The sequence below is a fragment of the Microplitis mediator genome, chromosome 4 (genome assembly GCF_029852145.1).
Source record: "Microplitis mediator isolate UGA2020A chromosome 4, iyMicMedi2.1, whole genome shotgun sequence".
NCBI lineage: Eukaryota > Metazoa > Arthropoda > Insecta > Hymenoptera > Braconidae > Microplitis > Microplitis mediator.
The window spans coordinates 16,240,613-16,268,324 of record NC_079972.1 but is presented as its reverse complement, the minus strand read 5'-3'; the positions used below and the strand labels follow the sequence as shown (position 1 = coordinate 16,268,324).

The window sequence follows — 27,712 nt, the reverse complement described above, 5'->3', positions numbered from 1 at the left end:
CAGTTAAACACAAATACATGCTGTCTTACAATCTAGTCCTCTGATGGTTGGTATCAATGGGGTGTGCCATCAGCCATCAGTTATTAATAAATTTAAAAAAAAGAAAGGCCATTTAACAATTATGCGCAAGCGTAATCTCGCCATTTTAAAAAACCGGCAATTCAAATAATTTCAACAAGTTTAAAAAAAAAAAAAAAACTTGTAGATAATTAAATACAACAACGGTAAATTCGAGATGTAAAATATGATTGTGACCGCAAACCTCATTTTATATTCTCTTTCTGTATATCATAAAGAAAATGAGTCGAAATAATTATTGTCGACAAATATACCATCTGATAAGTAAAGTGATTTTTTTTCCGAACAGATTTATTTTAGCTAGAACAATACATTTATTTAATAATAACTCTATACAGGCTTATTTAATTATTTAATAATAAGATTTTTATTGTTAGTTTAGTTAATTAATATAGGTTGTTTTTTGTATATATTGCTTAATGGATCTAGTTGTTTATTAATTCAGTATATGTATATGACACTACAAGTGTTGCACATAAGTACATGTATATGTTATGTTTCGAGACTGGAGTCTGGGGAGTTTGGACGATACACGTGATATGATGCAAACAACACATCTTCACCTCACGGTTACTAACCAGCCAAGCAGTTATGTACCAAGACCAAAACCAACCAAGACATCAAGTGCACTCTAGTATACCGTAGACAGCAGACAGCAGACAGTTAACTTCTTTAGACTCGTTTAAATTTAATATAATTATATTTAACATTCATTTTTTAGATTCACTAATTTTTATTGATCAGTGATATTTATTATTACAACTATAAAAACTATATTAGTAGTTATTTTAATTTAATTTCAAAGGTAATTGTTTTAAATTGTGTAGTACAGTGTGTTTAATTATTTAATTTTAATAGTAGGAAAAAATATAATTTTGTGGGGACAGAAATTATTTTCATTGTAAAATTAAGACAAAATATACAAGTATATACATATGGATATATTCAATTTAGGTTGATTAACGGATATGTATCATGTATATGCATTTGGTGCTGTGCAAAATGCAGCTCAGTAGGTCAAATTCACGGTTTTTTTTTTTGTTATTCTTAATATATAATACAATAAATCAATGAATATTAAAAATTAGCCATTAAAACAACAATATGGGTAACATCAGCGATGAAATTAGACATTAGACAAAAGTTAGTGCGGAGTCGGAGATGTTGATAATAAATTCACAATAAGATAATTAAAAATTCAAAACTCACGTAATAAAAAGAACGGTCAGTTTTATATGTTTGTTGAGTATTTAGTTAATAGAAAAATTGTAGGATACGAGTATTGGAAATCTAAGACGGCCCAGAAAATAAATAATGTAATGCCTTTTTTATCTTAATGGCCTCAGTGCAAGAGCAGTGTAAGAAATCTGGTACTGGCGGTGCTGGTAAACCGTTAATAAAGGCGCGTGTATTTACAGTGTACCGACCGTATAGACCGTATAGACATATATAATAATATCAAAACAAAACAGTGTACAGTTGGAGTACAAATAGAGCTTTGTCACCACCACGACCATCACCATCGATAATTTTTGTTACTGTATAACATTTTACAAAATACCAATCTTATATTCTGTGAGTGAAGCTACTGTTTGATTTATGAAAAAAAAAAAAAACCAATGGGTAATTTCTCATCATCACAGCGATGCGAGCCACGTAAAAAAATTTACTTTTTTAATTTAATTAATAGAACGTGGGATAGTGTGAGAAAAATAAATAGAAAAAACCTAGAAAAAGAAGAAGAAAGAGAAAAATCTAAAGAAATTTACCATGATAGTACTTTTTCACGATGCAGCATCAGCAGCAGCAGTAGTACTAGCAACAGCAGTCGATGTAATCAATGCGTCGATTTCCATTACCAAGATGTTATTGTTATCTATGATGGGTAAGTTCAAGTTCTACATTATCATCAGCTAACACTATCATAAATATATATATATATATAATGCATACAAAAATAAAAAAAAAATAAGCGATAATTGTTATCTGAAAATTTGTATAAGTAATTATATTCAGAGGATATTTATTAATAATAAAATTAAAAAATCTAAACTTTGAATATATTATTTATTATTTAGAAAAAAGTTAAATTTTATATTACAATAAATATAACAAAAGTTCATTTTTTATTATAAGATCCAATAATAAAGAAATAATAAGTAAAGGCGCGTCTTATAAATTTAAGTTAATAGTAATTTTATTTTATTTCCCCTCCATCTACACATGACTCATCCCTGTTAGATAGCCGAGACGAGTCGAGTCGAGCCGATAATACTCGATGTAAAGTAAGGTAAGGCGGGTAAGGCTTTACCATGCAGGTGGTTTTACATTTACACCGGTACCACCGGTACTTATACTTACTAGTCTTACTACTTAGTTGTCTGTTCTGTTGTGTCAGTATTTCAGTAACAGTCAAGAATAAAGTCAGTTAACCCGCGACTACTCACGACTTACGACTATACACCAGAAGTTGATTCGTATTATAAACAAAATAAAAATACAAAAAACTGTCATTTTCTAAATTAACTTTTTATTGCAGTTGTGTTATACTTGATAATAATTAATCTTTTAAGTGAAACTTTTAAATTTACTTGATTGCGTGGATCAAAATTATTAAAAGGTATTTATCACATTAATTTATCGTTTTTTAAATTATTATAGAATATCAAGATATTTTATTTTTTTTTCTATAGTATTGTTGTCTTAGAATATAATTTTTTAATGAACAACCGAAATCTCAGTTATGAGGTAGTTTTTTTTATTTCAATAATATTAGAGATTTTATTTATTTATTTAAAAGGATTCCATGGAATTTATATGAGAATGAGAGCCACATGATTATTTTGTTCTACTGTTGAGATATTATATCAAGTATTTCTCTGAAAGTTTATTTTAGACATGAAACTGAATTAATTTTTCATACATAAGAATAAGTAAATTTTTTTTAACAATCGTTTCTCTAAGAATATATTTATTTATTTATTTATCTATGTAAAATTAAAAAATGATTGTGTGAAAATTGCCATTAAAGTTGAACAAGTAAAACTTTTTAAACTCTTAGTTATTATGGACAAAGTATATATATATATATTGTATTTAAAAATAATTAACATTAAAGATTTAAATTGTCTTGGTGATGGTGGTTGTGGGAGGAGGAGTTGAACCTCTCGAATTAAATAAATATGATGGATTTTCATTCAGTTAAATAATATTTTTCATTGTGCACCGTATTGTGTACACAACTATATACTTAAAATAATTATAATAACAACAGTGTATGGGGAGGATGGAGAGTACTAGAGTAAATAAGTGACGAGTCAAAACAAGACAGGCCTTAATAGTTATTATCAGAGTAGTAAATGTATATCAGAAGATTATTCAGAGCGTGACATGAGGACGTGTGTTTAAGATGATGATACCTACAGTGACTAGTTTATGTGATACGCAGATAATTATTATCTATATAAATATTGTCCCTAGCATACTCACTTTTTGTCACGCAAGATACTTTTATTATTGTTATTATTATTATTACAAAACACACCTATAAAAATTCCTTATTTTAGAGAAATTAGTTGATAGAAAATGGCAATTAACCATTCCTCTAAATAGATGTCATTACGTATATACAACTGTTCCACTTAATTTTTATAACTTGGCTTCTATTCCAATGACGTTATTCTTTATTACTATAAAGAGATAAAAAAATGAAAACTCTCATTTTTTTTTCATTTCTTTCTAAAAAAAATTGAACAATGCTATCGTGAGGTGAAGAAACAATCAGATTAAGAAAATCATACTGATGGCATTTAAATTAAAAATGGTATTTAAATTTATTTAAAACTAGCTCCCCTAGCCGGACGTGGCAGCAATAATCTCACAAGATAATCTACTTATTTGTTTATATAGATACAAAAAGTCAAATAAATAATGAAAATTATAAAATATTAATAAACTTTTTAAATTTAAAAACTTAATTTTCAATGTTATAACAAATGTGAAAATTTTGAAATTTTCTTTTGGTTAAGATTTGTTTTTAAAATGAGATTTAGATCTTTAATTATCTATGTATATTTTTCGTTGGTTAAATTTAAATGATCAACAGATACTGACTAAAAGTAAATATAATAATAATTTGACCTAGAATTATAACAATCGCAAAGACCAAAAACAAAAGTATGACATACCATTGTTTATTTTTTTCATTTGTATAAAAACGATTTTACTATATATACACAATATACAATACATGTACACATAAAATTAATTATCTGAGTGAGAAACATCATAAGGAATAATTGGATTTAATTTAAATTTTTGTATGCTTAAACTTATTCTTTTTTTAAAATAATTATTATGAAAAATAATTCTTAGAACATGAGTTGAATAAGTTTTAGTAAGTCTATATATTGCAAATAATTACGTGTAAAATTGCATTCACATATGTATATATATATGTATATATAGGTATACAGAGTAAGTGTAAATAAAATAACAACAAGAAAAAACTCGTGTGAAAAATTCATTTGCTCTATACAATTGCTGCTGGAGCTCAACGGAAATAAGAAATCAAATTACTAACTATATAATATATGTATATATACTAATCTGTTTTGATTAAAAATTATTTTTCTTTTACAAATATTACAATAAGACACTACTTGTCACCACTTAAAAGAATAAATGTTGTTGTGTATCAAAATTTTATGTATAAATTTGACATATTATACGCACACTGAGAGCACACGCTATACGCGTGCGGAAAAGATATTATATAATACAGTTATGTATTTTATGTTTGTGGTAAGAGATGATGGAAGAATGGGACCTCCAGATTATTATGACGATGATGATCATGATAATCATAAAAAAAAAAAACTTAAAGTTTTTACATCAAGTAGACAAAATCATAACGGATTATAAATATTGATTATGTTTACCTTTTACATATAATTTTTAAACTTAATAATCAATAATACAACGAATTTGAAATAGATTGTAAATGTCGTAATTAATACTCAACTTAATCAGAAACTTGGATAATATAGGTTTATAAAATTTTTAATACACACATATCCACATCTACAAAAAAAATACTATCACAAAGCGTAAAAATAAGACACGTGATCTAATACTTGATCATCAGCTGATAAACCGGATTCATTATTATATTTTACTCATACACACCACCCGTGACTTTCAGTCACTTAATAATTTATTAAGAATTACATATCTGTACTTCAAAGATATATATGGAAACTATCAAGCATTAATTAATACTATAATGAAAGCAACAACAATAATTATTGTTGTTAGAATGTATACACTATAATGGGTTTTAAAAAAAAATAACAATGAAATCCAAGTAAATATACAGATAAAGAAAAGAGAAAAACAAGCAAAGGAAATTTATCAAAACAATGAAAAGTATACATATATTATGAGTATAAAATCTGTTGGTATATGCAATAGTAAATTATTTTTTTTTCTCCTCAGTTTTATGTTGTTATTATTCTCAACATCAAGATATATCTTTTCTTATATATTATAGTTTTATCTCATTGTGTGAACACAAATTATTATTAATTACTACTAAAGTTTGGTGATAATTACTGCTATACAAACTGTAATTTAATGCGTAAAAATTTTATATATATTTACTCATATCATTCATCCGCCTATACATATAACGGTGAACATACAACATATATTTATTTATAACTATCACATATAATTACAACTTTTCAACCGAGTTAATATATACAATAACAAGTATAAAATATGAAAGAATTTAATTATTATTTTAGTTTATGTATTTATATGGAAAAAATTAACTTATAATTGACGTGATGAAAATTATGAATTATTTAAAATATATTAAGGATATATTTTTTTTATAAAACAAATCAATTTTCTCGTTTGTTTTTCTATGTGTCTGTATTTTGTGTAATGAAAGAAATAGAGAGTCGATGATGATATGTAATAAAAATAATCATTATCAAGTATTTTTAAAAAATCGAGCCAGTAAATTAAAATTATTATGATATGATTTAGAAATGAAATATAAACTTAGTTTTCACTTTGTCCTTGATTTTAAAATGAGGTTATAAAAATTGTTACTTGATTATATGTATTAAATTTTCACAAAGTTTCGCTTCATATATAAATATATTAATTTGAAATGTCTGATATATTTTTTAAAAAATAAATTAAGTTTGGCTTTGCTAGTATTTACAGCAAAAAATATCTATATATAAGTAAAAATAAAATATGGATGAAAAAAATGATCTCTCTTCTCGTTATATTAATATTATTTTAGTATTTTTGATCAAATTCGTAAATTTTGATCCTATACTTACTATAACCATCATCTATTTTCTTCTCGATCGTTCTTCTTACTAAATATAAATATAATATCTATGATTATCTTATTAGTATACTGAATATAGTGAATATAGAATTCCTTTAGGAATATATATAAATCGTCAATAATATAGTTGATAAAAGTAAAATAGGACCAGTTAACGATTATATACTAAATAATGATATTTTAATAGTAATTTTATTAGTGATTATACTGATGATATAACACAACTATGGGTATTATATAACTCTAATTATTAAGTATATTATCCTATAGAGGCGCCACTGAGTGACTGAGGTATCTTTGTCTTCCGGGGCTATTGACGCCTCCTTATAATTCTTAGCAGTTCTTAGCTACTTCATATCTTCTGATAATAATCTGATTAACAGAAGCGTGAAACATAATATAATATAAACGCAACTTGCCTTCTATTTCCATTTGTATCGTCTTTTTTTATTATAATTTACACATAACAGCGATAGCTAACAGGAAGTTTAACCGTTTTGATTACTAACTTTTTTTTTTTTTTTAATAATACTTTCCATTATTACATTTTATTATATATTATAGTTTTCTCAATAAGAAATACTAATTATTTTTAACGCATACTATTGTGTTCTATTGCAGCTACTTAATTTATTCACAAATCTCTCATTTATTTTCTTTTTAAAAGTTTAGATCTTTTTGATGCAGATTGATAGAGTAGCTAAGGGTCACATCATATATATGTATATATAAATTTATTGACATTAAGTATTGACGTGTTATGTGGAACGTTCGGTTTGCTTGGCTCGCGGCTGCTTTAACAGCCACACGGATAATAAGAATATCTATATATGTATAAAAGGGTATTGCTATAATCTTACAAACATGATTTCTTTTCATGAGTCCGGGTGTCTAGTCATAGTATATGTATGTACATATTTTAGTTGTTATACAGTGTCCTTTTCTCAACAGCAGCAAAGTTATAGTGTATATTACAGAGCAATGTTTTGATATACGAAGGATTCAAGTGTATATACGGGTCAATGCCTCGCTCGACTGTCTGTCCTTAGTTCCTTACGTTCCTTACATTACATTTACCAACCACCTCTGTATATGTATAGTATACACTTTTCTTATACTTGTATATATGTATTATACATACGGCAAACGGGATACTCATCCATATCCATGTCGACCATGTCATGCTTTGACCAGCAACCCGACAACTTTGCGGCAGCAATACGACAGACAACAGACCTAACCGACCTAACGTATAGGGATAGGGACATGAATCTACTCCTTCAAGTTTCAATTTATTATTCTTATTCATGCTATCTCTAATTATTATGCGATTTTTCTATAGATGATAAAGAAACTAAAACTTTCATTAGTTTACATGTTTAATTATTAAATTTTTGTTTTAGTGAATCAGAAATGCCACCTAATGCAGAAGAAGAAATATTGGCTGTTAAACCTTGGAGTTTACAACAAGAAAAAGTAAACTTTTATTAATTTATTTTTAATACTATCGTTTCCTTAAAAAAATACTTAATGAAGGTAAATTAAATAACCGTATTCATCAGAATGCAAACTCATCGGCAAGTAATCACCAACTACCTCCGTTTAACCATCAGAAACTTTGTGTAATACTGCGTATATAATATAATATAATATAATATAATATAATATAACGTATATAGCGTATTAGCGTGATCGTGAAAATTATAGCAACTTGTTCAACGATAAACCTTTATGAAATATTCATACACCGAAAGATAGAATATATATACGTTATGGTAATTACACTCAAGTGGATATCTATATGTATCAGTCTGTTAAAATTATTCTCTATTTTTTTTTAATTTAGTAATCTTGAGGCAAATAAATAATTTTTAAAAAATAATCCAAAAACCTTTTTTTATATATTTAAACATCAGTATAAAATAGATCAATTTATTAATTAAAAATAATTTTTGTTTTAAAATTTTTTTTTTTCATAAGATAAGCTAGAGAAAAAATAAAATTCTATCATATAAATATATTAATTATTTATAGGAACGTTTACGTCCACCAACATATAATGCTGAAGATTATGCAACAGCATTAAGAAGATGGGGCAGACGTCCCATTACTAATGATCATGATTCTCAAGGGACATTACCCTCAACAACGAGTTCAAGTTCCGGTTATATATCAGGAAGTGGTGAAATGACATTAAGACAATTTACATCTGTTAGCGAACTTGTTAATAAATTACGTGCTGATCTTCGACTCGCATTTCCAAGGTTAGTTGTCATATTACAAGTCAACAAAATTTTACTATGTAAATGTAAATTCTACTGAATAACAAGTAATATGATAACAAAAGTTAACATTCTATACAAATATTGGCAGATATTTAAAAAAAAAACAATACACAAAAGAAAAATTAAAAAAATAAATGTAGTGTTGCGTTTACTGCATAAGAAATTACTTATGTATACTATACAAAGAACCGCTTCATTCATTATTCTATACTCTTAAACCAACAAAAGAATAACATATATACACCAGCTTTTTATCCATACTTTATATACAATTATTTTTCATTTTTCATTTTTTTAATTCACTATTCATCTATGATTTCTATAAAACTTTAAATGAAAATAGTTATTCTTCATTGCGATGATAATAATGATAATAAAATGAATGGAAGACGTGAAAAAAATAAAATAAATATCTATAATACTGCTCGGACAGGAAGTCTGTAGAGAAGGCAATAAGCAAGGAAGCAAATAAGCAGGCAGACGACATCTGCGGTTTCCGACGATGATGCCGTTATTTGGTTCTTAACAACGCAATTAAACGACGTGTTATGCTAGATCAAACGAAGAAAACGATAAACTACAGTTACAGTACAACAAAGATAGAGTTTAATAACAATACGAATTTTGACTGAATTATTTAAAATAAAATTTATTATGATTGCTGACTTTATACATATATTTAAACTCAATTATCAATAAAATGATTATAATTTTAGCTTTGTGCAAGAATTTTCAAGCCCACCAGCTGACGGAATTACTCTACTGTTAGAAACACTAAGGGGGGTCCAACTGGTACAAAGTACACCACCATCAGCTGGACAAAGTGGACCTCGTGTCGGTACCCGAAGAGCGGCACTTGATGAACTTGGTTGTGTTGAATGTTTAGCTGCATGTGTTGATAGATGTGCCGATGCTCCAAGACTTTTGTCCCAAGCACAACCGGGACTTGTTGCACTCGCAGTCTGTCTTACCAGTAGCTTGAACCGGTCTCGGGTTCTGGCTCTTCAAGTATGATATATATTTTATCTTTATCTTTTTCTTATTCTTATTCTTCTTTTTGTCAGCCACCGTAGTAATTTAACAACATCGTTTTATACTTGTATACGCAAATACCGTTATTTCTTTATTTTTATTTATTTTTTATCAAAAACAACAATTTAACAAAATTTTTTAAATATATATATACTTAGGTATGTAGTTTTTTTAACTAAAAAAAATGACCAAAGTATCACAATTATAAAAAAAATTTATATTTTAGGCGGCATCCCGTTATATTTTAAGTTGTACTCAATAACAACTAAGCATCAGTTATATGTATAACCAGAAGAAGACCAGTTTTAACTTATCGATTTCTTATTCTTCAAGATGATTTTAAAATTACTACACCTTTACTTACTTTTCCGTATATATATATATATTTAACCTTGCCGCGCATTAAAATACCTATAAGCATTGGTCAGTCAGCTAACCGTTTTAACACAAGTTATAATACTGCTGTAGTAGTTACGGTTCTTTATGATCATAAGTAGCATATCAATTAATATATTATATTTTTAAAACCCTCTACTTATCATAAACCAATTTCTTAACTTGACTATGTATTTCTTTCTTTCTCTCTGTAATTGACACACTTATGATTATTATTATTGTTGTTGAGGATAAAATATTGATGTTCAAGTCTTGAATTAACGATATTAATCAATTGATGATATTTTTAGCTATTGACGAAGGTATGCCAGATACCCGGTGGACATACTGCAGTATCTGAAGCCGTTTCAACTTTACGATTACGTTATGGAGAAGGAGGAAGATTTAGATTTCTTGCTGGTGCATTATTAGCACCACGAGCTGCAGTTGCTTTAAGAGTTGCTGGAATTTCATTTCTTAATGCATTTTTAAAGTCTGCTCCCAGTACACAATCAAGACTTTATATTCAGGTATGTATTTATATATTTATAAATTATAATTTACAATATAATTTAAATAAAATAAAATAAAAAATAATAGGCTGAAGCATGCGAAGCTGGTCTTGAGCCTCGTGCTCTTCAACAATGGTTATCAAAAGATGAAATTCATCACAGTGATGAATTGTTGGGAAATTTATTGAAAAAACAAGTATACAAATGGTCACAAAATTGCATTGATGTTGACAATCTTCAAAAACGTTTAGTTCGCGCTGAAGAAACCTGCACAATTCTTACAAATAAAATAACAGTTTTACAAAATCAACTTGAAAAATTACAAATGAAAAAAAGAACAATAATTAATTACGATGACGGTGATGATGATGATGATGATGATAATATTAACTCTGAAAAAAATTTTAAATCTCATTCATTAGACATTGAAGAACTAAAAAGAGTATCCTCTAACGGTAAAGATGAAGGTATAAGTTCTTCTGAACGTTCAAGCAGTCCAGAAAATTTGCATCATCATCATCATCATCATCATCATTATCGTCGTTATAATAATAATAATAATAATAATAATGATAATGATGATAATAATCAACAGCTACAGCAACAAAAATTGACTACAGACAAAACTATTATTGACAATGATCAAGAAACAACAATAGACGATGTAATAGAAGAATTACGTATAATTGTAAAAGATGCTGAGGAAGAAGAAGTTCGTAAAGGTAAAGAAAAATTATCTCAATCGAAAATACACTGGTCACAGAAATTAAGGGATAGAAAAAAAATCCGAAATTTTTAGGTGATTTTCAACATGCTGTAACTCGGTAAAAAATGGTCGTATAAAAAATCTAAAAAAAGCAAATTGTAGCCTCAAGTTTCTAGTTTTCAGATCTGGACCTCAAAATTTTTTATCATGTACGGTTCCGGTGTAATCATAAGAAAACCAACGAAAAAAAAATTTTCAAAATTTTTGCTGGTCTTTCAATACCTCTATGGGCGACAATAAATTTTTTTGAATAATCCGACTGTCTGACTTTTCTCGGAAATTTTATGCCCTTTAATTTGGTGGCCTTAAAAAGTCTCTACGACGATTTGGCGCCGAGTTATCATTGATCAAAGCAAAAAAGTCCATTTTGGCTTTGACAATCAATAACTCCGGATATATTGGTCGTACAGAGAATAGAAGCAGGGTTTTGAAAACTGGAAAACATTCTCTATAAGGCAAAATTAGTGGCATTTGATAGAAAAATTTTTTTTACAGCGATATTGTTTGGTAAAAAACAGGTAAAAATTCACAAATTTAAGGATATTCGGAAATCTTGCTATAACTTTGGATATAAAGGATGAACAAAGGATATCTTCGACTTTTTTTCAACCTCAAAGTGTCCTGAAAAAACCCTGAAAATTTCAAATCGCTGCGATTTTTCTTTCTTAGTGCCCCGAAGCTTTGAATTTATTGATTTTCTCAAAAATCACCATAATTGGTAGTTTCTCGGTTTTTGTTCATTTTTTCGATTTGAAAATGGTTTTTTTACCGATAATCTTCATTTCTTCGATCAAAAAGATCGATTATCGGAAAAAATTGAAAAAAAAAAAATTTTGAAAAAAATTTTTTTTTTTTCAAAATTTTTTTTTTCAAAAATTTTTTTTTTTCAAAATTTTTTTTTTGTTGTATCTGAAATGATTTATCATTGTCAAAAAAAATTCCAAAAATTTTTTTTACCGCTGTAACTGCATCTGCTTCAAATGTCAACTTAACAAACATACCCTTTGGGTAACTCTAATGCCGGCGGTAAAAAAAATTTTAGGAATTTTTTTTTGACAATGATAAATCATTTCAGATACAACAAAAAAAAAAATTTTGAAAAAAAAAAATTTTTGAAAAAAAAAATTTTGAAAAAAAAAAAAATTTTTTTCAAAATTTTTTTTTTTTCAATATTTTCCGATAATCGATCTTTTTGATCGAAGAAATGAAGATTATCGGTAAAAAAACCATTTTCAAATCGAAAAAATGAACAAAAACCGAGAAACTACCAATTATGGTGATTTTTGAGAAAATCGATAAATTCAAAGCTTCGGGGCACTAAGAAAGAAAAATCGCAGCGATTTGAAATTTTCAGGGTTTTTTCAGGACACTTTGAGGTTGAAAAAAAGTCGAAGATATCCTTTGTTCATCCTTTATATCCAAAGTTATAGCAAGATTTCCGAATATCCTTAAATTTGTGAATTTTTACCTGTTTTTTACCAAACAATATCGCTTTAAAAAAAATTTTTCTATCAAATGCCACTAATTTTGCCTCATAGAGAATGTTTTCCAGTTTTCAAAACCCTGCTTCCATTCTCTGTACGACCAATACATCCGGAGTTATTGATTATCAAAGCCAAAATAGACTTTTTTGCTTTGATCAATGATAACTCGGCGCCAAATCGTCGTAGAGACTTTTTAAGGCCACCAAATTAAAGGGCATAAAATTTCCGAGAAAAGTCAGACAGTCGGATTATTCAAAAAAATTTATTGTCGCCCATAGAGGTATTGAAAGACCAGCAAAAATTTTGAAAATTTTTTTTTCGTTGGTTTTCTTATGATTACACCGGAACCGTACATGATAAAAAATTTTGAGGTCCAGATCTGAAAACTAGAAACTTGAGGCTACAATTTGCTTTTTTTAGATTTTTTATACGACCATTTTTTACCGAGTTACAGCATGTTGAAAATCACCTAAAAATTTCGGATTTTTTTTCTATCCCTTAATTTCTGTGACCAGTGTAAATAGTGGATATAGATGCATGATTAAATTATCTAATCAAGAAAAAATTAATTCTGATTTATTTAATTTAATAGATGCTGAAAAAATAACAATAGATAATAATGATACAAAAGTTGATGGAAAATGTTTAAAAATAGTTGTACAAGGCCCTGAAGTTGAAGAAGCTATTGTACCAGCAATTTTATACCCACAACCACCGCGAAAAATTCCACAATGTTTATCAACCATTATAACTTCTGATAATGCTCCTAATGATGAATTTTTAGGAAATATATCAATAGGTTATAATAATGATAATGATCAAGTTAAAAAAGATATATTTTGTGATGAAAGTGATTCATTATTGAGTGCATCACGATTAAAATACATTAATAACAATAACAATGATAATAATGATGAAAATAATTGTGGCCTTTATTTAAATAAAAGAGGGGTAACAATACGCGAAGAATCTGAATCTAAATTAGTAACCAATAATAATAATAATGAAATATTAAATAATGTTGATGATACTGATGATGATAATAATTTAACTGAACCATGTAAATATTTTGAAACAAGACAATTTGAAAGTCACCTTAATAATAATAATAATAATAATCACCATCACAATCAACGTTACATCAAGAGCCAGATTGAAAAAAAATTATTACGACGATCAGCAAGTCAAAATTGTTTAGATAAAAGTATAACAAAATCATCAACGACTAGAATTGAGGATCGTATTAAAAAATTTGAAAGTATGAATTTATTTGATACGAGTCTTAAAACAAATAACAACTTACCGTCGTCACGAAATAATTTAAGCAGCAGACGAATCGATGATGGAAATTATAAAAAAATACGTAGATCAGAGTCATGTCATCAGGTATTATCGTATTTCGTACCAAAAGAAATAAATAATAATAATAATCATAAAAATCGAGTAGTTGGTAGTGAGAATCGACTTGATTATGTTGACAACTATTATGACAACAACATGATTTTGATGCATCAAACTCTTTCAAGACGTTTTAAACCATATAAAATAGTAATTCCACCAGTTTCAGATTCATTATCTAATATAAAAAAAAATTCACCTAACTCAAAATTAACTAAATCTTTAGACAGAATCGATGAAGGTTTAAATTCATTAGTCGATATTGTTATTGGAGGCAATGGATCAAAAAAACACAAATCTGTTTCAGCTATTCAAAATGTTGGTAAAAGTTTACATTTAAGAATAAATAATGATAATAATAAAAATGAAAATTTAAATAGATCACATGATAAAGAACTTGCAGTAAAAAGTAACAATAGATTATCAAAAAAAATAAATGGATCATCATCATCATCATCATCATCGTCATTGTCATCATCATCGTCGTCGTCGTTGTCATCAAAGTCATCATCTATATTGAGAAATGATAAAGAATTATATTCAAAGGAAATAACTAATCCGAAAAATTTAGCTAATAAATATCATTTTAATAATTTTGGTAGAGCATTAAATTTAAATAATGATAATTTTAAAAATGATTCGTCTATAATTTCATCATATGCGTATAAAAAATCATCTGATAAATTTTTTGTTAATGATTCAATAATTTTTTCAACATCTGGCAATAAATCAAATGGTGGTGCTTTTGGATTAAATCAAAATCGATTTAATGCAGGAAAGTATTCCGGTAATCATAATGCAATAAAATTATCAGATAATATTCAATCAAGAAAAAATTCTGTCCCATCGATTGTTAACAATCGTTGCAAGGTTACAGATATTATTTCTGGATTGTATTAAATTTTTAGGCGGAGAAAAAAAAAAAATATATATATATAAGAAAAATGAAAATATTTATTTTATTTTTATTACTTTGAGACTGAGAGTAAGATGGATGTCGTGCAATGAGTATTATTGAAAAAAATAATAATAATAATTTAAATATATTTATTAAAAGGTCATACGTAATTTTGGTGAGAGGTATATACTGTTAAATATTTATATATATATATATGTTAAATTATTTATTTTTATTGTAATTAAATAATGATATACTATTTAAAATATATAAATTTATTGATAAAATATTTAACTTGCGCTTATATCACATTATTTAATCTATCTATATATATATTATCCTATCCAGCAAAACTAAAACTAATTATGCAAAAAAAGGGATATTGATAAAAAAAATTTTTTAATATCAGAAATAAGTAAATATTGTTTTATTTTTATATCTAAATAATGAAATGTTATATACATTAAAAGTACTTAATAATATAATTAAAATAAACATTTTACATATGTCCTAAAATTAAAATAATAAATGAAATTCATTGGGGTATTGATCCTAAAGTGACGTTAAGCCGATATTTATTAATATTTTTTATAAATTTGCATCAAGTACAAAATATATCTAGTATGAGTAAATTATTTTTTTATTTTTTTTAAACCCAAGTTTCTTAGCTCTAGAATAAAATTATTCTGCTGCTCATAATGTTATGTATTTATTATAAATTATATAGTAATTATAATATATGAGGTGATAAAATGATCAAGTCGATATTTTCCACATTTATTAATTTAAAAATTAAACATTCACTGGGAGTTTGGGTTATTGTTATATTTAAAAGTATACTAGCCATTATTTTTATAAATTATAATAATAACAAATCATTTGTCAGGTATCATTGGAATAAAATAACTTTGGCTAATTACCATTAAATATACTTTAAATTGTACTTATTTACAATTTTAAATAATAATAGTATATACACTATAATACATATATATTAAATTTAAATAATAAATAAATATTTTTAATAATAATAAAAAACAGAAAATAACGTAAAATAAATAAATATTATTGATAAATAATTTTTGTTACTTAAGATAGATGATGATAATGATGATGATGAAGAAGAAGAAGAAATGAAAAGGCCATACCTGTATCCAAGACTTAGTCTTAAATGTGATCGTAATAGATTATTGTAAGCTGGAGTAGAACCGCATTGTCTTAAAGGAGCTTCCCAAAGACTATCATCACGTGGCCCTAATAATAAAGTGTACTGACCACTCCAATTAACACCAATTCTTGCTCTTAATCCTAATGTAGATGGTGCTTCTAATGCATGTTTAACACAATTTCTTGGCCAAATATTTAATGGTCGAATAATAAAACCACCATGACCATTATCATCAATAGTAGCACCACAACTATGAGCTATTGATAAATCTCCAGCTATCAATAAACTTTCAGCAACATGTAAATCTAATTCTGTTGTACCAGCTGGTATTTGTGATACTACTGGTGATGGTTTTTTAGTTGAAATTTTTGATTCTTCTGATAATTTTTCATCATGTTGTTGATTACCTCTTAACATCAATGTAAATGATTGAGCCATTGATGGCTGATAATTTTTAAATAAATGACGATAAGAATTATCAATAACAGCTTTATTCATATCATCATCATTATTTTCAATTCTATCCCATAGAGTATCATCAGTTGTTGAACTAATTATTGTATCTGATGGAGTTGTATCTGATAAAAGTGATTTCGTAGTAACAGTAATTGTTTGTGAAATTTCTATTTTATCATTATTATTTTTTTGTTTGTTGATAATATTTAAATTATTTTTTAATGATGGAGTATTTTTGTTAAATAAATTTTTTGGTAATGGCATACGAAGTGAAGAAGATCCAAAAATATCAAGTAATTTAGCAGAGTCAGAAGTTATCCAATCAAAATCCCATTTATCATCGGTTGAATAATTTTTAATTTTACTATTTCGTTTAGATCTAATAACATAGTCATTTAAATTATCATCAATAAATCTATCATTTTTATTATTATTTATTTTTTCACTACTACTAGGATCATCTCTCAAAGAAGAAGAAAATAAAGATATTTCAGATGAATCATCATTATCATCATTTGTTGATGATATTTCATGTCTTTTTTGTCTTCCGGTACGTTGAATATAACTTCCAGCTGCTGTTACGGCATATAAAAAATTATAACATTTTGGATCTGAATAATAGTCCCAACGACCTGTCCATAAAACATCTCCCGAGTAAAATTGTAGCTGGCGTTTTATCCAAACACCACCCTCACAGCTTTCACAACTTGAGGAAATCCATGAACCACCTAATAGAGCTGGAAGTGCTGCTACTTGATGTAAAAGTGGTGGACTGCTTTCTGTGGCACGGGATATTGCTCCACAAACTAAACATCCACGTGTCTGTAAGTTATAAATCAATATAATATAGAAATATAAATTATAATATATATATATATAATAAATTTTTATTTACCGTATCACTACGTATAAGAGTATTAGGTTGCAATGAAGAAGATCGATGAAATTGTTTTGAATAAATATTGGGTGGTAAACTAGCCAATAAAAGTTCAACTCTTGGATGACCGTTTAATCCTAATCCAAATGCTGTTGATGTAGCTGGTTTTTTTTCTACTCTAATTAATTTTAATTCATTAAAGTCAATACCTAATGGTTCAAGACAATTCAAATTACCACCACTCCAGTGATGTTTTCTTTGCTGACTACGTTTAAATAAATAATATTTTGGTGTTTCCCAATTTAAATTTAAAGATCTCTGTGATGATTGTGATTCATAAATAATATGAGCACCGTACGCTCTCCATCGAGGTTGAGGGGTGCAACTGACATTCACTCGGTGTCCAAATTTATGAGCAACCTGATTTTTAAATAACAATATTAATATTTAATTTTTTTTTATTTTTATTTTAAAAATATTTATACTAACTTGTCGTGTTAATGGTATTATGTGAACATGATCCAACTGATATTTAGCTTCTGTTGCACCAGGAGCAAATCCTGATGATGACAAGAGTCGTATTACACCCCTTGCGGTAACAGTATGTGTAGCAACACTACATGACTCTTCTGCATAATGATGTCGTACCAAAAGAAACGTTCCATTTTTATAAAATGTATATTTTCTGATTAAATATTCTGGTCCAGCACGTACTTCACATCTGTTTAAAAAAAAAAATATAAACTTTTGTTATATAAATAATAAATTCTTTTAGACTCTTTGTTTTTTTTATTTTATTAAAATTTTGAATCTCTTAAAAAAACAATGATTATTTTTTAAATTCCATCATTTAAAATACTTAAATATCTAATCTGATATAATGACTAAGACTTTTAACATCCGACAAAACAAAACTGACGGAGAATTTTCTAAGAATAAGGGTCCAACTAGTTGTCATCATGATAAACAAAAAATTATAAAAAAGTGAGTAAAACGTAATTATGTGTACAGAAACTGTGATTTAACAAATAAGTATAAGGAAATGTATATAATTTTTTTCATAATTGTACCAATTTGGAGTATTGTAAATAATAAAAATAATTTAACTAGTGGTGGATAAAAAAAATAAAATATAATAAAATAAAATTCGTCTTTTTACTGTAATAGGTACGATAGACTATGAGAGAATAATAAAATGTAGCTTAGCAGCTCTGAAATCGCTATACTGTTTACCATCATGACCGTCATCAATCTTACAATCTATAGACATTTTTTTGACAATAAGGACAGTGTTACAAAGCTAAAAGCTAAAATTCTGTAAAAATGAATAATACTATTACTGTACTTGCAACAATTACTGGTCAATAAGATATGTAATGTATTTTTTTTCTTCGAAGCCAATAACAAAAAAAAATAATTATAAAAAAATATCCTTGTTGTAGCAATTAAAAATAATTCTCATGACTAGACATATTTTAACATATATGTATATCTTTTTTTTTGTTATTAGATAGTGTTGTAGATCATTAAATATGATGAGAATAAAAGATTTAAAAAGAGATTCTTCGAATTCACGCCATATGGTCTTAATGAGAAAGTGGTGGCAAATGGATAATGGCAAATAGCAAATGGCAAGTGGCAGTTAGCATTATAACTCAAAACTAAAAAACCACACATAAACGTGTTCAAAAAAAAATGTATCATGGACAAAAAAAATAACAACATATATATACATATAAAAGTATAAATAATTATAATTAGTGATTTACTCTTGTGACAGCCAAGTAGCATGTAGTCTGTGTGGACTATCATCAACAACAGTTGCTCGATCCTCATTGACAACCTCTTTGATAGCAGCCTCACATTGTTCGCCACTCCAGTCCATCCAGGCACCGTTCCAAATTCCATAACCTTCACATATTCCTAAAAATAAAATAAATTACTCTCGATTTTTTAATTTTTAATTACCAATCATATATATTCATGTGGCACATGTATAGGCAACATAAACATTTTTTCTTCCCATATAAGTAGTAGTATTGTGACCCACGGGTTATCAAAACTACCACCCCAAAATTAACTTTATAACTTTAACCAAATGTATATTATAAACTACTTTTTTTTTTCTTTTTTTTTTTTTATACATATTATTTATTTAAAATCTCCTTTATCGTAGTCTTTTACAATACGGCTCTCAGAGATCCAGAAGAATGGGTTTGAGAGTTAGTGAGTTAGTGAGAATATAAAACCAAAGATTTTAAAAGCAGGTAGGTCTATATTGCCAAGAGAATCTATAGAGGAAAAGAATCTTATACCAACCACCCGTTGCTCTGCGACCAGAGATTTAGGACTTTAACAGAGATAAAAAAAAAAACGGAAAAAAAAAAAAAAAAAACGAAAGGTAAACACACTGCTATAGTGGATTATTATCTATATACAGATATACAATTATTATTATGCTGGGTCCACCTACTGCTACTAAACTGCCTAAAAACTATTACCTTATTCGATAGATTTAACGGTGATATACCCTATATCTAAAGAGCAGAAATAAACGACTGAAAATTACATTTACATCTAAGAGAAAAGCTGAAGGACAAACTTGAGAAAGGACAAAAAAATATCCTTGCGTTTTTAGACCCAAGGTGGCAAGAATTGTAGATCCCAATTGTGCAGGGTTAAAGTTTTAACATTTTTTACCCATGACTAAAATACCTTAGGTCAATTTTATTTTACAAGCATTCTCGATAATAAAAGGACAAAATTATCAAAAAATGCATATTTTGTTAAGCTATTATTTTTATTATAAATTATAACGTTAGAATAACTTTTTTTTTTTTTTTAATTTTTACATCCTATAGAGGACTAAATATGTTTGGGAGTTTCAATTTTGTGATTTAGGAAGTGACTGTAGTGTAAATAAAAGTGTAAAGATTTTTTAAAAATAAAATTTAACGGTTCCCTTTATATGTTAAAGATCTGCAGCACATATGTCGAGCTGTTGAATCTAGTTGGTTGAGAATATACTGATAATTAATAGCTACTCATGATATATATATGAGTATTTGTTCTATTGTTGGTATTATTCCATAATATTAAATATTTTACTAGTTTTTTCTCTAAGGATTATATGAATACCGAAAGACTTAGTATTTATAGAAATTATACAGGGGAGATAATGAAATTAGGTATTCTAGCCATGTAAATTAAATATTAGAAACACTCGTGCACTATCCTTTAAATCTTTTTATTCATCCTGATATGCTGGTGGTGTTATTGTTTCAATTGGTATGCAAGCCAAGACCATCTTGGAATGACGTGAAGATATGTCCTTTTTTATCCATATAGATATATGTATATACAAAGTTTTTTTTTTTTTTTTTTTTGACCAGGTCATTATCTTATCATTCAGATTATTGTTAGAGTGATTTCGAAGTATGCAAAAAAAAACTATATATAATAAATAAACTTACCAATAATATTGATGATTAATAATAAAATGATCCAAGTAAGCTTCATTATATTTAATTGTTAAATATCTCACTTTTAATAATTTATATTTTATCACATGTTTATTTTGAAAACTTATTAAATAAAACCATAGTTGTTAATTATTAATATTTTTGAAGCAATCACTGATATTTAAATATGACTTGAACATGAATATGTCATTAAAATAGGATAAAAAATAAATCAGACGAAAATACGGCTATGCGGTCCATGAATAAACTGTCGACTCTGTAAGATTCACCCCAAGCATTTATATGTTTGTCCCCACTTTTGTCAATGAGAAGAAGAAGGAGAAGAAGAAGAAAAAGAAGAAGATTGCGAGTCCCAACAGCCACCAACAGCAGAGTATAACTGAGTATAACAGCAGGAGCAGCAGTGGCAGGCAGTGTCAAGCAGCCCCGAGTCATCAGTCTCTTGGATTCTCTTGGATTCTCTTGGATTCTCTCTTGGGTTCTCTCCTCTGGGTTTCCTATCTCTACTGAAATAGTATAGATGGTATAGATCAACTAATGTTAAAAGCTAAAAGTAAACTGGATAACCCGCTGTGAGGGACCAAGGTTCTAGAGAGTTGCAGTTTTTACGTCTTTAACAAACAGTATACAGTAGATTTATCTGTGTCCTTGTATATTTTCAGGATTTTGAGAAACTCATGGGGACAACCTTAAAAATGTTTAAAATTATAAAATGTGGTTTTCTTTCTTAGTCCCATTTTAAAAAATAATTATTCACGGTCAGATATGAAATACTATTATTTATAAATATTTAACAATTTATAAAAACAAAAGTATGTATATGGACTGTATAATATTTTTAATGATTATATTTTATTGCATACCAATTGAGAGTATGGTTTATAAAGATTTACAATTATTGAGACATCACTCTCTGAAAAATATACCGAAAAAAAAAAGGTATAACTACACAATTAAGTATTTATTTTTCACGCAACCTCCCGTCGTTTTATTAAAATCAACATCCTTCTCAGCATTATAACTTAAGGATATTGTCGTTGCTATTTACCTAAAGGGATTTTATTTTTTAAACGTGACAAAGTATCTCTGATTGAAACCACCACATAACAGCACAATAGTTTAACGTTTAACTTTGAAATACCATCATATTTCCCCTAAACATCTCTATATCTTTACATCTTTATACCTATAAGAAAAAGACATATAGAGCAGGTGAAGGTGATCAAAGAATAGAGAAGGAAATGTGCATCAGTATCATTCGAACGCTCTGGTAAATTTTACGACCTATGGGATCCTTTGTCACGTATCGTTCTTGTCTGTTAGCGATTGTCTGATTTTTTTTTTTCTCATACTCCAGTTGGGTTTGACTCTTGAGCATGTGAAATTTGTGACGCGTGGATATATATATATATATATATTGTATGAATTATAGCAGTACATAGCAGATTAAGAAATCTATTGGCTTGATGGGTGGGCAGCTTACAAATAAAAAAAAAAAAAAAATATATATAATAGAAACATCTGCACTCCCTAGGAAATTTAACAGCTCCTTAGGGCGTAAATTGATTTAATAGACATATAATATTGGAAGAAACGTCACATAAATCTGTTAAATATATATATATTATGGATAGATGTTTTTAATTTTATATTAATATAAACATTCGAAAGAGACTATGAAGAAGAAGAGTTGGTATGATTTTAGTACAATACATTTTGATTTATCCAGCAAAAATAACATAAAGTGTTATTTTTTTAACTTTTCAACTAATTAACCGATTTTGACGTTTGAGCAGGAAAAGTCAAATAAATTCCGGAAGAATAAATTATTTTATAGGCGGACGACACTCGGAGTTTCGTCCTCTTTAGTCAGAAATTCTTATACATTTTTTTTATTATAAAAAAAAATAAAAAAAATAAGAAAATGATGAAAGTTATAAGAAACTTAAAATTTTCTGTAAAAAATAGCGACAATCTTTAGTTTTATTTACTATTTATCGCAGCAATCGTAATACATAATTTTTGTAACTTGAGGTTTATTTGTTTATTCACTTTTTAAATTATAAATTTATTGATATTTTGGTGGCGTTGAGTTGAATTTAAAAACACTCAATAATTTTTTCAGATCTACGGTCGGTAAGTAGGAATGTCGATCATTATCATCGGGATCTGTATTTCATATGATTTATATATATTGGCAAGGTGCGCGACGAAAACGACATCTGTCGACCACATTAAATCATCCTCAAAAAGCACAGAGAGAATACGGAAAGTTTTTATAAACAAATAATTAAAATTTTTAAAGATTGCGAAATATATGTGTGATACCACATTTGAAAAGTGGAAAAATATAGAATAGATTGTACAGAAAAAAATAAGTATACAAAATTTTAATAAATACAAAATAAATATTATTTTGAACGACTTAAGGTTAGCTAGTAATAATAATAATAACAACAATAATAGTCATAATAACAAATGAGTTAAAATAATTATTATTATAATTTTTTCAAAGTTAAAATTATTAATTTGCATTAAGTAAAGAAATTAAAGTGATTTTAATTATTCGTAATGTTAAATTTAAAAACTCAATAATTAAAAATACTTTGAGTTAAAAATTTGTAATTTAAAAAATTCCCCGTAATAATTTTTAGCCAAAGATGAACATCATGGATTAAGATGTATAAAACTTGCAATTACTATTTCTGTCAGTATTTTTGCAATTAACAACACAACAACTACTTGTTCTTATTTTTTAACATTGCTTTCATTTAACTATTCACAAGACAAGTGCGATTTAACGCGTATTTTGACCACTGCAGGCGCTACAATCGATTCGATTGTCCCCACCATATACTAGACTCCCTGCCAATATGCGACTACTGAAACATGATGTCATCGTCTACTCAGCGAATCCAGTAATGTTTTTTATAGCTTTTTAGCGGCTTTTCAAGTTGTAGCAACAAGTGTGGAGCGTACAGACGTGCTCTTTTGGTCCTGTTGGTTGTTAAACTACGTTACTGTAATATTTCGATTAATTAAATATATTTTCACTTAATATCATTTTTTTCTATCGGGAGTATCAAAAAATTGTACAATTTATTTTTAAAAATTGTTAATTCGGTTAAGAAAAATGGGCCACACCCAATTACTTGACGATGGATTCGAAATCGATCTATTAACTGAAGATAATTACGATACATGGAAGATAAAAGTTGAGGATTATTTGACAAAAACTGATTTGTGGAAGTATGTCGATGGGGACTTTTCATCAAAACCATTAAGGAACAAAGAAAATGATCTAGCGGTGTGGGAGCGAAAAAATAATTATGCTAAATCTACTATTACTCTATTTATTACCGAATCAATACTTAAAAAAGTTCATTTAGATCCGAATTTATCAGCTAGTGAAACTTGGAATAAAATAAAAACAGTTTTTGGTAGTAAAAGTAAATTTAATAAAAGCAATCTCTTTGAAAAATTGTTTGCCCTTTCTCAGATTCCGGACAATTTTGACATAAAACCTGCTTTGATAAATTTTTACGATATACTCGATAAATTGTATGATTGTGGAGTTGATTTATATAAAAATAAATTCATACTCAGCAATATACTTCTTAGTATTTTACCTACAAATTTTAAAAAATTTAAGCTTGAGATTTTATCGAAAGATCAACTTCCCGATGTTACGCATCTTGGAATAGAGATACTGAAATATTCCGAAGAAAATGAGTCATCTGATGAAGAAATAGAAGAAGAAGAAGAAGAAGATGAAGATGAAGAAATTACTAATGATGAGTCTGCAAACAATAATAAAATAGAAAATGCTTACGTTTCATCGACAGAAAATGAGAATGAAAAAAATAATTATGATGATTCAGGATTTAATGAGACGGTTCCTTAAGCAGTTTCAAAAAATCTACTCTATGATTTGTTAAATAGAGAAGAATACAAATCTATAGATAACGATAGAGGAACAAAGTACTTGTTTTCAGAACCATTCAATCAGAATGAAAATAATTTGTCACATACAAACGAGGATAACAGAAAATATTTACAATCGCTACTTAAAGGTCAACTGAGTTTAAAAAAAACATCCAGATTAATCATTATATAATCAAGTAAAAGCTAAAAGATGAATCTGTTTTAAATTATAGGAGACAAGAAGACAACATCAGACGAACCTAAAAGACGATACACTTGTAGTGTTTGCGGTCGAGACGGTATTCATTTATAATCGTAATATTTATTATTATAAATGTTTAATTAATTATATAAATTATTTAGGCCATAATAAAAGAACTTGTCAACTAAAATCATCTTCTGCTGCCGAATCATCAGCTAATCTAACTACGCCGTCTAAAAGAACATACAAATGCGGAGTGTGCGGTGATGAAGGTAATTATTTATTATAATTTTACATACAATTGACTAATTTCAATCCGTTATTTAAATTATATTATAGGACATAATAAGACAACATGTCCACAAAATAGTAGCAAAAGTACTCCTGCGTCCACTTCAACATCTTCAGAAATACCCAAGAGGACGTATACGTGTGGTAACTGTGGAAAATCAGGTTCTATTATAAAAATATAAACCTAAATAATTAATAATTATAAATATGTGATAGACGATTTATATTTTATGTAGGGCATAATCGAACAACATGCCCGGAAAATAAACCTGTAGCGATTGCTACCTCTACTCCAAAAAGGACTTATACTTGCGGAAACTGCGGAAAAGAAGGTGTGTAATTACTTATTTATTATTTTTATTTACGAATATCACTAAGATAAATAATTTAAATATTAAAATATGTCGTAAATAAAATTTTTTTTAGGACATAACAGAACTAGTTGTCCTCAAAATATTCCAATTACTACATTTTCATTAAATTCAACTGGAAGAAATTATTCATGTGGATTGTGTGGTGGTCAAGGTATTTTTGTGTTAATGTCATACAATATAAATTATTTTAGTAGATCGTTATCAAGTGATATTATTTCTCATTGTGTGTTTAGGACATAACAGAACAACTTGTGCACTTAATAATGTTTTATCATCAAGTACTCGGGGAGTTTCACCAAATGAGTATTCCGGATCATCATCAATCCAACGCCTTTTATCATCTTCATCTGATAGTGGCGGAAGAAGCTATTCATGTGGGCTATGTGGTGGTCAAGGTAAAAGTATCTCCACTTAGTGTTTTATTGCTATTATATAATATTATAAATGATTGAAATTTTTTTAGGTCATAATAGAAGAACTTGTTCGCTAAATAATTCATCTCCTACTCCATCATTTTCATCCTTCTCACCACGACCATCATCATCGTTATCTTCATCTGGTAGCGGCGGAAGAAGCTACTCATGTGGGCTGTGTGGTGGTCAAGGTATAATAAAAAAAATTATTTATTCTATAATTTTTTAAAAAATAACTTTATCATATTTTTAGGACATAACAGAAGAACGTGCTCATACCGATAAAAATATGGAAATATTATATTCTTCAGGATATATATATATATATTTTACTTGTAGACACATATTACAATTGTGTAAAATAGTTTTTAAGATTATAAATTTAAGAATAATATCTCGTAATTTAATCAACATATCTTGGTTATGGATAAGGTTTAAAAAAATATTATTTTTAATTTTTATTTTTATTGTCGTAAAAAGAAAATAATGATAAGCTTAATAAACACCGCACAAGTTTTTTTTATCGATAAATAAATAAAATCAGATAATACTAGATTATAAACTGATAAATAATAATCAAATGTATAAATGTAAGCGATTTTTAGCATTTTTCAATCAGTTTTTTAAACACAAAAATAAATATTAAGGTAAAGGCGTTTCTTTTTTTTCAATTCATTAATGTTTAATAATATTTAACATGAATTCATATTAATTATAGATTTAATTATATAATTATTATCTTTCCATAATGCTTAAAAAAATTATTTTTATAATGATTATTGGATTATTATCAATAACGATGATTTTAGCAGCAACTAAAAAATGTGCAGTTATCGGAGAGTTCGTAAGTAATGATTTAAAATATCTAATGACTATTGAATTATATTTTTCATAACTTTTTCCATCATTTTTTTTTTTTATTCAAGTGCACTGTTGAAGAAAATTGCTGCAAACCATTTCATTGTCTTGGATATATGAAAAGATGTGTGACTTGAATTTAAAGAAAAAATAAAGTTATTAAATCTTGTTAACTATTATTGTAAAAATATTATGTATAAAATTAAATAAAATAAAATAAAAAAATAAACAAACGGTAAGATCAAGCTTAGCAATAATATTTAATAAAATTTTATTACTTAATTTATTTAGGTTGTTATTATAAAAAGGTTGAAAAATAATAACTATTCTTTATTTATTTATTATGTTATATTTTTCAAATTTGATAAATATTTTACAAATTTTTATTATCTCAAAATACGTACAAATAGCAATTTATTACATATTTAATAATGCTATAAAGTATATTATTTCAATAAACGAAAAAAAA

At 27.2% G+C, this 27,712-nt stretch overlaps 3 protein-coding genes across 4 annotated transcripts; 2 read left to right on the top strand and 1 right to left on the bottom strand.

Annotated features, from left to right (window-relative positions):
* Window positions 1-680: 680 nt before the first annotated feature.
* On the top strand, window positions 681-15,492 carry LOC130666692 (GATA zinc finger domain-containing protein 14). Of its 2 annotated transcripts, none has more exons than XM_057467901.1 (7): window positions 681-1,963; window positions 7,852-7,924; window positions 8,483-8,712; window positions 9,450-9,741; window positions 10,452-10,670; window positions 10,741-11,374; window positions 13,495-15,492. In XM_057467901.1, the coding sequence occupies exons 1-7, from the start codon at window positions 1,698-1,700 to the stop codon at window positions 15,198-15,200; spliced, it is 3,420 nt and encodes a 1,139-aa protein (XP_057323884.1). In that variant the 5' UTR covers window positions 681-1,697; the 3' UTR covers window positions 15,201-15,492. The 2 variants fall into 2 exon arrangements, with proteins under 2 accessions (XP_057323884.1, XP_057323885.1); XM_057467902.1 differs by lacking the exon at window positions 681-1,963 and adding an exon at window positions 2,406-2,698.
* Window positions 15,493-15,714: 222 nt separating this feature from the next.
* On the bottom strand, window positions 15,715-21,799 carry LOC130666696 (uncharacterized). Its single transcript, XM_057467916.1, has 5 exons — window positions 21,173-21,799; window positions 19,469-19,622; window positions 18,189-18,420; window positions 17,718-18,119; window positions 15,715-17,644 (listed from the first exon to the last, which is right to left on the bottom strand). The coding sequence occupies exons 1-5, from the start codon at window positions 21,216-21,218 to the stop codon at window positions 16,220-16,222; spliced, it is 2,259 nt and encodes a 752-aa protein (XP_057323899.1). The 5' UTR covers window positions 21,219-21,799; the 3' UTR covers window positions 15,715-16,219.
* Window positions 21,800-24,314: 2,515 nt separating this feature from the next.
* On the top strand, window positions 24,315-27,476 carry LOC130667240 (zinc finger protein 418-like). The gene is made up of 12 exons (XM_057468734.1): window positions 24,315-24,588; window positions 25,090-25,254; window positions 25,339-25,404; window positions 25,469-25,579; window positions 25,647-25,760; window positions 25,835-25,930; window positions 26,025-26,123; window positions 26,206-26,367; window positions 26,436-26,576; window positions 26,639-27,032; window positions 27,104-27,229; window positions 27,312-27,476. The coding sequence occupies exons 1-10, from the start codon at window positions 24,315-24,317 to the stop codon at window positions 26,668-26,670; spliced, it is 1,260 nt and encodes a 419-aa protein (XP_057324717.1). The 3' UTR covers window positions 26,671-27,032; window positions 27,104-27,229; window positions 27,312-27,476.
* The last annotated feature ends 236 nt before the right edge of the window (window positions 27,477-27,712 follow it).